The 18,065-nt window shown below is 35.4% G+C and overlaps 1 protein-coding gene across 1 annotated transcript in view; it reads left to right on the forward strand.

Annotated features, from left to right (window-relative positions):
• The window catches only part of LOC111055461, a 209,632-nt gene that overhangs the window by 181,678 nt on the left and 9,889 nt on the right, over positions 1 to 18,065 (forward strand). The window contains exons 12-19 of the mRNA XM_039419615.1: positions 1,399 to 1,501; positions 2,954 to 3,037; positions 6,667 to 6,949; positions 10,081 to 10,194; positions 10,528 to 10,646; positions 12,313 to 12,492; positions 14,364 to 14,549; positions 17,074 to 17,253. Of these exons, the coding sequence (XP_039275549.1) occupies positions 1,399 to 1,501; positions 2,954 to 3,037; positions 6,667 to 6,949; positions 10,081 to 10,194; positions 10,528 to 10,646; positions 12,313 to 12,492; positions 14,364 to 14,549; positions 17,074 to 17,253 (1,249 nt within the window). The remainder of the gene's footprint in view (positions 1 to 1,398; positions 1,502 to 2,953; positions 3,038 to 6,666; positions 6,950 to 10,080; positions 10,195 to 10,527; positions 10,647 to 12,312; positions 12,493 to 14,363; positions 14,550 to 17,073; positions 17,254 to 18,065) is intronic.

Here is an 18,065-nt window from a genome sequence, read left to right on the forward strand (position 1 = left end):
TATTATTAAGAGGTTTGTACTAAAACCAGGTGTGCTATATACCGTAGACATTTCTGCTATATAGAGATATCTGCTATACAGGCTGATTCTTAATTATGGTAGAATAATTTAATACGTGATAGTAGAGCAAGTTTTTGTGGTGTAATGTACTACATAAGAATACATTTTATTCAACTTTTATTTAAATTTAGTTTACACAGCTTACATAATTCTTTTCAGAATTAAATTCTCTACAATTTTTATAGCGAAAAATTATTTGTTTACTGGTCATTAAAGTTATTGGGCATCAAACGTAGAAGTCTGTGTTTTTCTACTTAGATTTTTTGCATATTTCAACTTTTTTCTCAAAAACTACTCACACTACAGCTTCCAGACTAGTTTAATTCAATTTTTCAGATATTTTTCCATATGAATCCAGCATAAGTTTTTCAAAAACTAGTCCCCAAACAATTCAGCATCGGTGTATTTCACTAGAGGAACTGAATTCCGGGCGAAATCTTTCACCCTGTATAGCTCGCTAATGAAGCGTTTATGGATATATATTATTTTATAAGAACTTTTTTCTTATTTTTACCTCTACTATCACGTATTAAATTATTTTACCATAATTAAGAATCACCTGTATAAAAGTTTCCAGGGACTGCAGAATAATGTACTACTCTATACCGGGGTGTACCATATCGAGGTTCCACGGTACCCATGGTTGAATGGGACTTCCACATAAGGGACTCCGCACCATCATGAAGCTATATAATATATAATCTTTGATTAGTGGTTTGAAGTTATAATGAGCAAAGTTAACGTAATATTTTGATTCAATCCGTAATTTTGAGAGGAGCCATCACATTTTCTGTTGTAGAAAAATATTAAGAAGTGTTGTAGAAATTTGTTACCTCCACAAAATCATAGTTTACTGTTGAAACCATGTATACAGCATGGTTCACTGTTAACCATGTACATGCTTACTGGTAAAACCACGTATAAGCCATCATTAGGTGAATGAATTTGTTTTAATACCTGTGTGAAATAAATAAAATTCAATTTGTCTTGTTATATTTGATAGTACCAGAGGTAAAAATGCTCTGAAAACATTTTTAGAGATTAACACAAGAAGTTTCCTTGATGTAAATTGCCCATTGATTATATGCCGAGCAGCCAAGATCAAAGATGTAGCATATTTAATGCTTTACAAATGGATAAAAATTCAAAGATCAGTAGACTCTTTTTTCTATGTTTGCAACCGAGGAGGCAACCTTACTGTCAAAGCTAATAATGGACTAAGAATCAACTCATTAATACCAACTAATGTAAAATGTTGCATTATATCACCTATTCCAAATAGTGTATGAGGAACAATATATTATTTATTCATGAGTTTCTACCAAATATTATTTGCAGGTTTGGACCATTGATTTGGAGATCGAGTAAAGAGAGAAAGAAAGGCAAGAAGGCAGCAAGGGAGGCAAAGTGCAATAGTGGTGACAGTGGCATTCAAATTGAGGTAAATTTAAATGTATTAACTTCATTCAATTATTGTGCAATTAACAAAACTTAGAGATTATTGGGAGAGGAACAAAACAGGCTCAGTCTCAATACTCTCTATCCAATATTTTCCTCTTCAAAATCTTGATGAACCACAGCTTTTGCCTCAACTTTGCCCACATCACTTTTTTTTAATGTTATTAAGTGAAAATAAAAGACATTTATCTATCTATCTATCTAGCTCCACACAATTATGTTGGGATAATCTAATCCAATGGGAAGGTCAACATCTATTTCATTTCACCTCAAAAAGAAGTCTATTCAAGTTGCTTTGCAAGTATAATAGTCCAGTCACTATATACATTGGTGCATGCAATTTATATAGTAGTTCTGATTTTTTAATGTATTATTGGGGTACATAAGAGAAGTCCAGAACCAATTTCTTCATGCAAAATTTCCTTGTGCTAGATACAGAGTGGCCCAAAAACCTCGTATTTTCGGCTCATTTTCCAGTTTTCAGCTATTTCTGCCAAATCCCGTAATCGGACAGAAAAATTTGCTCCTGCTTTTTTCTAGAATATGACATTCTGAATAAAATGAGATCATTCGAAACTCTCTATCCCCAATGAGTACTGAGTTATGATTTTTCAAAAATGAGTAAAATTTGAAGAGAAAAATCAATTTTGATAAATTTTAGTTTTTGATCAACAATATCTCCCGATTGTTACCATTTAGATGTATAATTCAATTTGTGCTCTACAATCTGAGATCAGGTAGAGCACTCTATCTCATATAGATTTCCAGGTACACCTGACAACAATGCTCCTTGTATTGTGAAAAACACCTAATTTTCAGCTTCAACCATCATCACCAACTACATAGTCTTCACATTGATATTTCGCACAATGACATAAGTTCATAAGATTATGTTCTATGAGAATCACCCGATATATGCACTTCATTTCAGTATTTCCTAGTGGAGAGGCGCGCTTAAGGACACCTCAAGGATCAAAATTTCAAACACTTATAACTTTCGACACAATGGTCAGATTCCATCTTACTACACTTCATTCTTCTCGGCTCGTCAAGGCGGTCCAAAATCATGCATCATAAGTCAAATTCGGTCGAAAAATGGGAAATGTATTGTTGAGTGTACTGAAGCCCATATTCCAATGCACAAAAAATGGCCAATTTCTAGAGTAGATACAATTCGACTAGAAAAAGAGGTTATGTGATAGAAGAGTACATGTCGAAGGCAGCAGCAATTCGATTGAATTGATTTGCAAATAAAGTGTCCCACTCCTTTTGCGTGTTGCGGAGTACACACATAAAACGGCCAATTTCTATATTGACTGGACTATAAGTGTTTCGTGTTTTGGTTGCATTTCTTCAACTAAGTCAAACAGTCGAAACGGTGTAAAATGATCATATTATCATCTTTTTCTAATATGTATTTCGTTGTTTTTTTCAGATGGTGGGACGGACAACTGGTGATAGTTCTGAGTCGCACGATACCGACCACTTGTGTGACGATGACATTGATAGTCCGCCCGCTGTAAGTATTAAATCTCTCATTAAATAAACTTTCATCCAGTGTTCATGCTCTTCATTTAAATCTTTCGCACTACATAGGTATTGTAAGAATAAAAAAAGGAAGAAAAAAATCAAGAGGTTATCTTACTAACATCCATGCTCTTGAATCATCAAAGATTGTCAGAGATTGTTACACTCCCGCCCACCTCTCCTAGCTCTCCCAGCAATTTCTTTGCAAAAAATAAAATAAATAGTTATTTGTGCAACTAGTGCGCAAAGTGACAGTTTGCTGCATCGAAAGAAACGTTTACGCCCGAGCCGTAGGCGAGGGCGGAATGGTTTCTTGAGTGCAGCAAACGAACTTTGCGCACGTATTTCACATTTAAATTTTTCCTACAGTTACCATTGAATATGAAAAGTGGGTAATTATGGGTAAAATTGCCTGAATAATGTAGTAGTGTTTGAATGGCGGGGGGCAGCTGTGTGGTGTGTGCTGTGGGTGGGTGCGGCTGTGCTGTCGTTGTCCTTGGTTATAATATCTACTTAATAATTAGCGCGTTGTGCTTCGTTGCACCTCTGCTCACTATAGCAGCCCAGTCACTGTTACCATATTGTCTCGCATATTGTCTGAAGATATAGTAAAATTATTCATTGTTATAGGTATTGGTGTAGGTGGAGGAAAAATGTTGTGTGCATCACGGGACTAAAGTACTTATTCTCCCTCAGGGAAATTGTCGCCCTCGGCTACGCCATCGGGCGACAACAGTTTCCCTCAGGGAGAAAAAGTTGCACTTTAGTCCCTAGATGCACAAATAACTAATTTTCCTACAGATACCCTGAAAAGTGACCATTTGTGCACTGATTGCAGGCTGCAAAGAATCACTTTTCCGCACTAGTGCGCAAAGTGAGTACTTTGCGTACTCCAGATGTGCAGCATGACAACGCAAAATAGTTAGTAGGTTATATGGAGCACCAGTGCAGCAAAATCAAAATGAAGTTGGTAACAGTGACTGCTGTGGCTGCTATAGTGAGCAGAGGTGCAACGAAGCACAACGCGCTAATTATTATTCATTGTTATGGGCAATTATCATTCTTCAATCGCGGCGTTGTCGGACTTCTTCCCATGTTAATCTTATGGGTTTATTTTTACTCCCTTGGGAGTAAAAGTGATCACTTTTCCCGCTGGGAATTATTTTTAGTCCCATGGGAGGAAAAGTAGTACTTTAGTATTCGATTCCAGGGTGTAAAATGAGACTTTTGATAGTAGGTGGAGGAAAAATAATATTCCAATGGCTTATGTTGGTGGGGAGTCACTGACGGAAGTTCCACCTCGCCTTAATACATCATTTAACGTTGAGCGCTTAGCTCTAGGGACAAACTAATTCCGCTAGATCGCTCCAGCTGTACTATTCACTTGCTGCCCGAGCATAGCAGGCGTAAAACCGTGCTTTAAAGGTACACATACCAGCGGCTATTATTGTGTCTATAAAAGAAGTTTAAGCATCAACTTTATTCATCAAGAACAGCGCTACAAGTTGCTATGAATTTGAAGTCTATAGAACGAACATTGAATGTGAAAAAGGAGTTTAAAATGCATAAAAATTTAATTTTTTTCAGATTTTCAAAAACAAAGTTGACGTAATTTTTGCTATATTGAAGAGGAGACTTGCATATTTTTCTCAAAATTTTCTGACCAGTAGTTTTTGTAGGGTATCTGTACCATCTGCATCAAAAAAGTGACTTTTGAAACCCTATTGTTAGCTAACAGAAGCTGATAAAAATATTTCAATTCCATAGATTATATCCTAAGAACCTGTCCAATAGATTAGGAAAAGAAAACATTTTTTTTTTTTTTAAAAAAAATTGAATGCACAACCTTAAGCCGTCAATCAGCCTTACGACTGTTATACTACAGCCGGGAACTTTACTCCACTTTTGTAATACTTCTTCTTTACTATGAGATCCATGTTATAAAGTGATTAATATTAGTTTGCTATCTTTGTTCTTCATTAGACAAATCAGATGGCTCTATCCATTTCTAGCTCTGCACCGTTGTCAAATAGTTTGTTGGCTATGATGTAATAATAAAATGAACCATCAAATTATTTTATCTAAATTATGAAAATTGATTATTGAATCATTTGAAAATATTTTTTTGACAAATAAAACATTATCATACGCATGAGTTTTAATTCATAAGAAAGGGAGTTGGGACGATCCTGCCAATTTTCGACCTATATCAGTAGGATCAATATTTGCAATGGGTTTTGAGACTGGTATGGCAATAGCATTGTATGAATATTTTGAAAGCAAGAGTATATTCACATCAGGTCTGGTCGGTCAGCAATTGAAGCTGTGGAGAGTTTGGTGACGGATATTTTGAAGAGTTTTGAGATGAATAGCCTTGCTGGAGTAACCATGTGCGATCTGAGCCGTGCATTTGATGTTGTTGACCATGATATATTGTTGGCTAAGCTTGAACACTTTGGCATTGAGGGAAAGAGCAATCAGCTGTTGAGATCATTTTTGACGGATCGTAGGCAGACGGTTTGTGTTAATGGTGTCTTCTCTCATCCAAGATATGTGAAATATGGCGTTCCACAGGGATCGAATCTGGGGCCATTGCTCTTTATAATAATGACAAATGATATTAGAGTGAGTGTGGATAGTAGGATAGTGAGCTATGCTGATGACACATCATTACTTTCATGTGGTGCAAATCTGGATATGTTAAGGGAAAGGATGGCTGATGCTCAAAACGACATTTCTTCTTGGTTTCAGGCAAACTACTTCTTATTAAATCGAGAAAAAACCAAGTCAATTATTTTTAATTTGAAAAATATAAAAGATGAAATCACTTCAGCTAAGCTACTTGGTATTATTCTAGATACAAAATTAACATGGACATGCCACATTGATTAGTCATGTGGTCGGCTCAGTAGAGTGGTTTTTCTTATAAGACGTCTGAGAATTCTTGTTCCTCAGCAATATTTGAGGACGTCCTACTTCGGGTTTTTCCAGAGTTTAATTCAATATGGGCTTATCCTATGGGGTGGAGCAGCCAATACTAGTAGGGTGCTGCTTCTTCAGAAAAAAGTAGTAGCTTATGGCCAATGCTGACTACCTCGCTCATTGTCGTCCAATATTTGTCTCGTTGGAGGCTATGACTGTGTTCAGCCTGTACATCATGCAACTCTTGGTCAGGGTCAGGGACGAGTTGGATGTTCTTGAATGTAGGTCTGAGATACACGGGCATTTCACCAGACAAGCATGTCATCTGAATGTTCCTTTTGTCAGGCTCAAGAAACTTCAAGGACATTATAGAATATTATCAATCAAGGCATTCAATAAGCTGCCTTTTAGTGTGAGAAATATGAATCAAGCCCGTTTTAAAACTCAAGTTAAAAAGCTGCTAACAGAGAACCCATTATATAATGTAGAGGAATTTTTCAATTTGCCCGTCGATGTAGTAAATACTTATTTTGTGTGATGATAATATATGTGTATGAATATGTGTAGGATTTTATTCTTGACGACACCTAATGTACATTAAATTGTATTTATTGGCGGATTAACGTATTCTATTCTATTCTATTTCAGATGCAAATAAATATATATATTTTTTAATTGAGTTTGATTTTTTGTTTGTAGGTGAGACGACGAGGCACAACCGGCTCGGAGGGCAAACCGTCGCGACCGACCTCAGACGTCATCAACCAGATCCTGATCGACAAGCTGCGCGCCGATCTGGCCGCGCACGCCGTGACGCGCCGGGGTGGCGCACACGGGGCGCGCAACGTGCGACGAACGCACTCCGATCTCGGCGGCCAACGCCTGTTCAACTGGGAGATGCGCAACAGTTACCGGCGCATGTTCAGCACCCCGTCCCCCATCAAGATCAGACCCAACCTCAGCCCGCGGAAGAGTAGTAACAGTTCCACGCAGGATCTCAATGTTAGGACGTGAGTATTTATTGATTCCAGTTGATGCTGAATATGTTTGACTTTTGGATTCAGCTTGGATCTTGAAGGTGCAATCTAACAACGGATGTTTTTTTAGAGTTATAGAACTTTAAATTTATGCAATAAAACAAGAATGGATTATTCGATTGACATATATTTTTGTTTTAAAAGATAATCTTTTAAAGTGTCATTTGGATAGCATATTTTTGGGTGGCTTGTTGGAGTAGGTCTAATAATCAAGAGAACCCGAGTTCGAATCTCGACCGGGGCAATAGTTTTTGACCACAACACAATCACATAGATATACGGCCACCCCGTCTTTCGGAGGCGACGATAAGCCGTCGGTCCCGTCCACCTGAAACGTAGTTGTCATTTCTCATCATCATCCCTCTCACTCATTACCCACGCACAAGCCTAAGAGCTTATGTGAGCATCACCCTCAGTATTATTATTATTATTATTATATTTTGGATATGATTTCTGGCATATGACCGCAACGGCTGGCTCAGAAGTAGTCCAATCTAAACGTCCAATTTTCTATCACTTTTCCCAACATTTGTGGCCGTATATCGGCAAGAACACGACGAATGAATGTTGTCTTCCAAATGGTCAAGCGTTTGTGGCTTATCCGCATAGACCAATTACTTTACTTCAAGAAACTATACTATATAAGAAACTATACTAACTATACTTTACTTCAAGAAATTACTTTACTTTACTACCCCTCAGAAAGTGGTCTAGCGGTGTTAAATCACAAGATCTTGGAGGCCAATTCACAGGTCTGAAACGTGAAATCAGGCGTTCACCAACGTTTCTTTCAATAAATACTAGCATGTGAGTCCTTTCATTATAATTTTTTTTTTCAAATTCATTTATTTGCCATAAAATAATACAGATTGATAAAATAAATATTCTAACTTACAAAATGGCACTACCGGCAAAGAAAACTTGTGCGCCGGCAGTGAGTTCGTACAACTAGGTACAGCAAACATAGAAAGAAAAAGAGCTTATTCAAACCACTAGAATAACTAAAATTATGGAAACCAGGTCACATCTCAAAACTTACAAACGATAAGACAAAGTAACAAAATCACAAGCAAATGACAAACTTAAAAAGACCAATTCAAGGAAGCCATGACATTTTTTTTTTTTAATTTATAACACAAGAATGAAACACTACATAATGGATATAGATAATTTAAAATAAACATTTATCCTAATCCAATCCAGTATAAGACTCATTATGGATTAATTATAATCGATTATTATGAATCGATTGTGGCACGAGCTGTGCGTCATGATGCGCCGTCTTGTTGGAACCACAGCACTTGAGACATCATGGTTGTTCAATTCAGGAATGAAAAAGTTGATAATCTTCCATAAAGTGGATGGACACATATCCAACTCCTGTGCTCGATGGCGGATGGACACATTCGGGGCTTCCTCAATGTTATGCTCTACAGTAGCAATCACTTTTATTTATTTATTTATATATTTATTTATTTATACATCAATGTTTCGGGAATAATCCCATTTGACAGGAACTTGTCAGTATGTAACTTCTTTTGTACGCACCGTACGGCGTCTCTGGGGAAGCTAGTTATCAATAAGAATAGACGTGGAACGAAAACGTTCCATGATTAATCGAATCAACTGCTCTGATGGACGATTTTGTCGACGATAAAATGGATGTAATGCGCGATACGAATTTCGCTTAGAACCATCATTTTTTAAATAAAATTGCAAGAATTGTTTAGGTGTGAGTTTATTCATGATGAATTGCCAAACAAAACTGAGAATAAATCACTAACAACTGTTAAATCGGTCGCCATCTTGAACAGTAATGTCAACTTTTGACGATAAAATGGATGTAAGGCGCGATACGTATTCCGCTTAGAACCATCATTTTCGAAATAAAATTGCACTAATTTCAAGTATTGTTCAGGTGTGAGTTTATTCATGATGAATTGCCAAACAAAACTGAGAATAAATCACTAACAACTGTTAAATCGGTCGCCATCGTGAACAGTAAGGCCAACTTGAAGCTCTTTGAATTGAATTGAAAAAATCTTTATTCATAATCATGTACAGGTACATCAGGAACAGCGTCAATATAATACAAACAAACATAATATAAAAAGTAGTAGCAAAATTGATAAACAACAATCATAAACCTACAGTGTGATCCGTAAACTCTTGTAGGGAGTACTGAGACTATGATATTAAATACTCCTCGAGCTTCATACTCATTTTTTTATGTTCTCTATTGCCTGTAATTCTTAAGGCAGCATTATGAAGTATTTCCTTCCCATGTGGTGCGTCTTATTCTTGAAAAATTCTAACCTGTGTCTTTCCGTTATCCTCCCAAATCTAATATAGTAGCTATGAGTCTCATTCCGTAGTTCCATAGAGAAACAATAGCATAAGTAGATATCCCATGGTATAGGGCGTTTATGTCGCAACTTTTACTGTTATCTCAAGCCGATAGTTCACGTAGTTCTTTCCTATGCAGCTCTATGACGCTGGTAGTTTCTCAAATTGTGCCGTTCATACACTATCACACCAACAAAACAGTAAAAATTGACGATAATCGACAGTAATCGGCTTGAGATAACAGTAAAAGTTGCGACATAAACGCCCTACACCATGGGATATCTACTTACGCTATTGTTTCTCTATGGTAGTTCTTCTACAGGGTAATTCCTAACATACATGATAACATCAAATACATATTGCCCGTAAACTGTAAGAATGCCAAGCTACGAAAAAACCAGTTTTACAGAGTCCTTTCTTTTTAGATGCATCATTATTCTTAGTGCTTTCTTCTGTTGAATGAGAATTCTATCAAGATTGCTCTTGGTCGTGGCTCCGCAAATGCATAGACCATAGGCCAGATGGGAGTGTATTAGTGAGAGATAAAGCGTTTTCATAGTTAAAAGACTGCATTTATTTGACATTTCTCTAAAAAAATCACCTGTTACTAGTGGGAAAATGAGATAAAAAAAGTTGTCAGTCAATGTAGAATGTATAAAAACAACTAAATAATAAAAGTATGATATGAAGAAGAACTTGAGGTTATGGAAACTTGGATTTAACATTCAAGATTTTGTTTCAGATCGAAACGCTTTGGAATTCGACCGACTGGGCATGAGGAGGTGTATCAGTCAACCATTAGGCATCAACGATCTCTCGCCGCTCATGCGACGGAAACCTTCAGGTTAGTAGCTCAAATTCAAATTCATCCAAAATGTCAATTCTGGTTTCATTCAAATTTCCTTTCCCGATTCAAATTGCGTTGTATATTTTAAGCAGGCAGTTCTGAATTTGAAGATAAAATAGTAGCACTTGAATTGGAAGCTCTACTTCCAATCTCTACAAGATAATCTCTACAGGAGTATTATCTAGTTTGTTTTATTCACATGAAATTGTAATTAAATGGTGAATATTGAATTGTTAGCACTTCTTCCAATCTCTACAAGATAATCTCTACAGGATTATCTAGTTTTTATTTATTTACATGAAATTGTATAAGATTTATTATATTTTTCAGGAGCTAGAAACCAAGTTCTTAGCGAAGATGAGAGAGGAGCAACATCAGATGATGAAATGCTCTCCGATTCCGAATCATCAGTTGCGTCACTCAGCGAAAGGAAGAAATCTTTCGAACTGGTAATTTCTTTATCAAATATTATCATCAAAATTTTATATTTGTTTGCTTTTTAAATGTGAATTTGTGTTTAGAAATAGTGTTCTTGATTTTAAGCTTTATAAAATAAAAACTCAGGAAGTGAAAGTGCAAATTTTTAGTGAGAAAACATGAATAACCCAAGACATAACCTATAAACTTGAGTGTTGATAGAAAATGACATTGGGTAATACGGCAAGGCAGAACATCCAAAAGGATCTCTCTGCCGATATAAGTCATAATAATAAATAAAACAAATAGAAGAATAAGTGAATTTCTTCCAATTTTTATTATTATTCCAACGCATCATGCTTTCAAGTTTTTTATTTTATCTAATAATAATTTATCAAATTTAGGATTGATTCACTTTTCCCCAATTAGTGAAAACTTTCTCTTGGACCATAATGGAAATGAGAATGTCACATGGAAATTGTAACAGTTTACAGTGCAATGATACTAAATGAAAAAGTCCTTAATGTTGAAAGGATAGGCTGGTAAAAGTTAAAACTTACAATTCATAGATTTCAAAGACTTGCGATTGCAATGTCACCTTTTAATAGTTCGCTGATAAACTGTGAACGAATAGTTTTTCAAATGCGTAGAACATAGTAGTGCATAAATTAGTATCTTACGTCACATGGACGGGAAGGGGCCTTTTGCAGGCGAGAATGGTGTTTCTAGTCGAGGCGTTAACCGAGACTAAAATTGCATTCGACCACTGCAAAAGACATTCACGTCCAAGTAACGTACACTATTTTTTATCATAATAATCTAAAGAAGAATAATTGAGAAATAGAAAACATTACCTGCTTGTGCTGAATTTACTACAAGCATTCTATAAACATAACCTAGTTTACAAATTCCGAATCTGGAATTTTGTGGAAGATGACAAAACTTCCACCTGGAGCGTTAGAGTTAAATATGTGCACTAGACTTTCTGAACGCAACAGGAACTTGAACTGAAAACTGGACGTAGTGAAGTCGCTTACCCTTGCTGGCTCTTGATCAACTGAAATCTTGAAGTGAATGTCGCTGATGTGTTGCACGCTGTGATACAGTATCATTCTAATATACTGTATCCACTGGACTTTCTGAAAGCAACAGAAAGTTGACGTATGGAAAGCTGGACGTACTGAAGTCGCCTACCCTGACTGGTTCTTGATCAACTGAAATCTTGAAGTGAATGTCGCTGATGTGTTGCACGCTGTGATACAGTATCATTCGAATATATGATACTGTATCCACTTGACTTTCTGAAAGCAACACAAAATTGACGTATGGAATGATGGACATACTGACGTACTGAAGTTGTTACCCTGACTGGCTCTTGATCAACTGAAATCTTGATGAAGTAAATGTCACCTCGGGTGTTCCACATTATAATTCGAATATAATATGATACTGTATCCACTGGACTTTCTGAAAGCAACATGAACTTGATGTACTGAAAACTGGACGTAGTGAAGTTGTCTACCTACCTGGTTCTTAATCACTGAAATATTAAAGTGAATATCACCCAATCCATTTTTCATATTAACCAACTCATTCTTGTTTGTTATGAACTACTTGATCAAGTGAAATCTTGATAGAGTGAATAACTCTATTTTTCAAATCAACAATTAAATAATTTGTGTTTGTTGTGAACAACAGGCAATGGACGAGGAGGTGGTGATCCTGGCGGAGGCAGTTTGGGACCACGTTGCCATGGAGACGGAGGAGTTGGCGTTCAGAGCGGGTGACGTCATCGAGGTGCTTGATACCCTGGACAGGGACTGGTGGTGGGGGGCCCGTAATGACACCGTCGGATGGTTTCCTTCCGCTTTTGTTAGGGTAAGTTCCGTTAATAATTTTTTATGAAAAAGACTAAGATATTGTCAAATTGTCAGAAAACCACAGATTTCTGTATGAAAATTTCTTAGCCTTTTTCATTCAATATGAATAATTACCATAATATCAACTTCTCAACTACACAAAAAGTGAAAGTAACAAAAATTGTTGTATAAAATAGTTATTTATAATTCAATAGTTTAGTTTAAAAAATATTGAAATACAGTAAATGGAGCAATGAGAAATCGTTTATAAAATAAAACTATTTATTATTGATAAAGTACATTTTAAAAATAAAGTAAAATTGTAATAATTATTATTAAGCTGGATTAGCATAGAACAGTGAAAATATAATTCACACGATTTCTAATTAGTATATACTCACTCAGCCCGGCCGAGTGAGTATGAATAATACCATTGAAACTTATAATAATATTATTTTTCCACTGTTCACTGTCACTGTTGTTTAATTACAAATCCAGATTTAAGTGGAACATTGTTTTTTGTGAGGTCAACAAACTTTCCATTCTTGTCTAGAATTGAAGGAATGATGAATCACAATAACTAATTACTGTGATTAATTATATAATAAATAATTGTATAAATGGCCGTATAATACTTTGCTTAAGGTCTTAAAATAGCAACTATATAGTATTCAATTTAGGTAACTAAGATTCATGACATTGGCAGTGCCTATACACAATTTCTGCCAGTTTAATTCTAAGAGAGAGATTCTTTGTAAAAAAATCTTGTTTTGCGAAAGAAGAATAAATTTCATTGTTTCAGTTTCTCTATTTTTCACATTTATGTCACACATTTACATTGAGAAAAAGATAGAGAAGGTTGTTCAACAGAAAGTTGACTGAAGTGGCTAAATTTCAATTTGTCTAAATAACCTAAAAGGTTCTAATTATATTTTTAAGGGGCAGGTTGGGTTTATACTTTTAGAATAATTAGGTTTGTTTTTTGGCACTGCAAAATTATTTATTTAATATGTGAATATTTCCTATGTGAAATATTTCTTCTATGTTTGGTTTTGAAGCATCTAAATTAAAAAATCTACTTTGTGAAAATAATTAAGGACTGATAATTTTGTGAAGTGAACAACTACAAAACATAACCTATTTCGGACTATGTGTAACCTTATCTAAATTTGGGAGAGGAAAAGCACAAGGTTAACGTCGAGTGCTTAGCTCTAGGGACAAACTAATTCCGCTAGATCGCTCCAGCTGTACTATTCACTTGCTGCCCGAGCATAGCAGGCGTAAAACCGTGCTTTAAAGGTACACATACCAGCGGCTATTATTGTGTCTATAAAATAAGTTTAAGCATCAACTCTATTCATCAAGAACAGCGCTACAAGTTGCTATGAATTTGAAGTCTATAGAACGAACATTGAATGTGAAAAAGGAGTTTAAAATGCATAATAATTTAATTTTTTTCAGATTTTCAAAAAACAAAGTTGATGTAATTTTTGCTATATTGAAGTGGAGACTTGCATATTTTTCTCAATTTTTTCTGACCAGTAGTTTTTGTAGGTTATGTGTACCATCTGCCTCAAAAAAGTAACTTTTGAAGCCATATTGTTAGCTAACAGAAGCTGGTTAAAATATTTCAATTGCATAGATTATGTTCTAAGAACATGTCCAATAGATTAGAAAAAGGAAAAAAATATTGAATGCACAACCTTAGCTTTTTTTTTCTCTCCCTATCATGTACTTATTGTATGAATCAATAAAGAATCAAACTTTCAAATGGCAATATGTTGATAATATTTGAAATGTATTGGTTCTTAGATAATGAACACAAATAACGAAAAGGAGTAAAATTTGATTACAATGTCATTTGATTAATGTCTGTGTTTGTGATTGCAGCTGCGAGTGAGCCAGGAGGACACGGTGGAGGACTGTTTGGCGGCCATAGCGTCGGGAGGCAGCAAACAGCTGCGACGCCGCACCAGCATCTCGCTGCTCTCCAACGACCAGGTCAGGTCGAGGGTGGTCCGCGAGCTCATCAATACCGAGCGCGATTTCGTCAAAGTCCTGCGTGATGTGGCCGAGGTATGTCGCATCACTAAGATATTACATCTTTTGTAATTGAGAAGTAGCGCCATAAGAAAAAGAAATTCAAATTCACTTATTGCATGAAAAAATATACTATTAAATCACAATTAGTAAAATTTCGAAATGAAGCCGTGTGTAATTAATTCAATAACCTTGACCTTTGGACAACATTTTATCAAAATTTTTGGAGAGAAATAGTATTGGTTCAGCCTAGTTTTACCTCCTATGTCATGATTATATAGTGAGGTCCACGTTATAATGGCAGTGAAGAAAGATAGGAGAAAAACGTTGCCAAGTCTCTCCATTTTGCCACTGAGTGTACACAGCTGTTACTCAATTCATCCCATTAAATTTGATCTAATAATAATTATCATTTCCTTAATAAAATAATAAATTTAATGTCAAATTAATCAAGAAAAGATATTTTTTTCATAATTTGATTAAAAAATTTGCTTCCATAACTGAGATCAGAGTTTTATTGTTATACAAACCTGAAATGGCGGTTAATTTAAAAAGGTGTGATACAGCAATCTGAATTTCAAAACAACAGAAATTAAGTTATTTGATAGGTATTCTATTCCAATTTCTTTCAAAAATTATAGAAAAATAGAAATCCTTTTTAAAATAAGTAATTTCATTGGAAATAATTCTGAAATAACCTTTCAATTATTATTTATACCGGTACGAGTAGGTCTAACCTAAACGTGTAGGCTAACTGAAGCATGGATAAAGTCTAGGATGGTTAGTTATCAACTTTTAAAATGTCATTTCAGGTATTTTAATTTGTGTTTCTCATACGGTAATGTCTAAAAATTATTTCATTGTTTCAAAAATACATTTTAAATCAATTATACGACTTGTGTACCAAAGTATTTTGATAGAATGAAGAAAAAAAATGGCGGCTGAGAATTGTTAGTCTACTTTTGTACAGTCACTGTCAAAAGTAAAAATAAAATATTCTGGCAAACTGACAACATTGCAAAGCTAGAGAGAGATAGCGCTATCTGTTTTGTTGTATGATAGAAAAGGACAGCAACAGTATTGTCAATATATTGTACACTGCCATTATAACGTGGACCACACTATAGTGTTTCATTCAATAAATGATTAAAGTGAATAAATAATATGTTATAGCAATGAAACTGGATCAAAATATATATTCATACATCAGGAAATTGAAAATCTAAATACCTTTTTTTAAAAACTTTCATTCACAACATGTTTCAACATATTAATGCCTTTTACAGGATACTTAGATTTTAATTTCCTGATAAATAAAAGTAGCCCTCACCTAAAAGTTCATACATATTGTAAAATTTAAACATAGTAAAGAGATTTAGTCCTTATTTCGAACTTTTTCACCTATAAATTTGGAAGAAAAATAGCACAAGGACTATCTTATTATTTTATCTTTCAATGTTATTACATTAGTGTCATTTGCATTGTAAATAAATAAATAATAAATTTTTCATTAAAATTTAATAGGTTCTACTTTATTTAATTGTAATCTACGTAATATTAATTATTATTATTATTATTTTTCATCCACTGACCTCCTATTAAAGGGGTATTTGGACTTGTCAATGTCGTAAGTCAATAAAATACAGAACATAAATACATAAATGATAAGTCAATATATTTTTTTTCTCTCCAAACCTTATCTCGACGCTCGTAGTTTAGAACATAAATAGGCACATGAAAAGTCAATACATTTTTTTCTATTCTCTCTAAACCCCATTTCGACACTCGTAGTACTCTCTGAACTCTTCATTTGAGTACGCGCATATGGACAGCAGCTCCTTCTTTAATTGATCTCTGAATTTTGTACCAGTCATTTCTTTTATATGAGCTGGCAATAAATTATACAACCGAATACCAGAACTCCTAACACCTCGCTCATACATGGTTGTCTGGTGTGTGTCGTCTCTTAGGTTGTTCCTATATCTTGTTGGGTATTGATGGAATATTCCGCCTGTATTAAATTCATGTAGATTTTTCTTAATGAAGCAGATTGTTTCGAAAATATATAGGCTTGGGAATGGGAGAATTTGAAGTTTTTTGAAAAGGGGGCGACAACTTGTTCGAATTGATTCTCCCATCATCACTCTCAATGCCCACTTCTGCATTCTGACCACTTGCCCACTTCTGCATTCTGCATTCAACTACGCAACTTGAATTTCCCCAAAAAATAATGCCGTAGGTCAGGTGTGAGTGAAACAGTGCGAAATAAACACTTCTAAGAGCCCTGGAGTCCAATATAGCTTTCAAATTTCTCAGTACGAAAATTGCTGAGTTCAGTTTGTTTTTGAGGTATTCTTGGTGAGGTCTCCAAGAAAGGTCAGAGTCACCACTCCAAGAACTTTTATATCATTCACGGATTCTATTTTATAGTCTCTGATACTTAAATTATTTTCTCTGGTAGTTCGGAATGGAATTTCTGTAGTTTTGTTGGTATTTAAGTTAATATTTTTGGAGGAAATATTTTGAACTTATCAAACTTCTATTTATTCATCTTTTGCAGGGTTACCTGACTGAATGTAGAAGGCGAAACGATATGTTTAGTGACGAACAGATCGCAACTATATTTGGTAATTTAGAACAATTATTAGAATTCCAGTCGGACTTCCTCGAAGACCTCGAGAGGCATGTGGACTGGGACACGCCCCATAAAAGCTGTCTGGGTGATACGTTTCTCAGGCATGTAAGTACCGTCATTCAAATGAATTCAATTGTATATTTTGGTGGTGTTTTTTTCGATTATAATAAAGCTCTATCATTTATTAATAAATTTACTGAGATAAATGCAACTCCATTCAATTATTTGTTTAGACATTATTATTGGTAATTTTTTTTCTATAATGAATAAAATCAAACTGTTTGAAAAATAAGAAATAACTGAAGCTGAAAGTAGTAATAGAAGTGAAGATTGTAAACTTTGAGTAAACGGCCTATCCGATTATTATTATTATTATTTATTGTTTTTGAAGGGACGGATTCAAGGATCCCAAGGTTCAAAGAACCCCACACGTCAACCGAAGCTTATTGTGTTCCCAAGTAGTATGTTAGTTAGGCAAACCAATACCTATCTATGTCCTTTACAAGAACCAGGAGTTTTCCCTATACTAGCATCCCATTCATCACCTGGTTACTTGTTGCAACCAAGTGTGATATGCTTGGAAGTCTCTTCAGACTGATTAGTCCTCGTGACCTACGTGAGTTCCACTCCTGGCCTACTTTGAAGGACCTACCGCTGAGAAAGGGGTTGTCAAGTTGCCTCTAGGGCGCCCGGCCACCCTTGACTCAGCCTCTTGACCCACATTTGTGCCTGGAGTTCCACCCATCTCTGGTCTCTTGGGTTTTCTTTTTTCGCCCCTCCGAAACTTTGCAGGATCAGAAGCCTCACCTCTCTCAAGAAGTTTTGCCTAAATGGCCGTCCTTCTTTGAGCAGTGGTGAGGTTTGGTCACTCCACCTACTCGTGACCTATGTGAGTTCCACTCCTGGTCTTTATGTAG

Source organism: Nilaparvata lugens, chromosome 1, assembly GCF_014356525.2.
Source record: "Nilaparvata lugens isolate BPH chromosome 1, ASM1435652v1, whole genome shotgun sequence".
In the NCBI taxonomy this organism is placed as follows: Eukaryota; Metazoa; Arthropoda; class Insecta; order Hemiptera; family Delphacidae; genus Nilaparvata; species Nilaparvata lugens.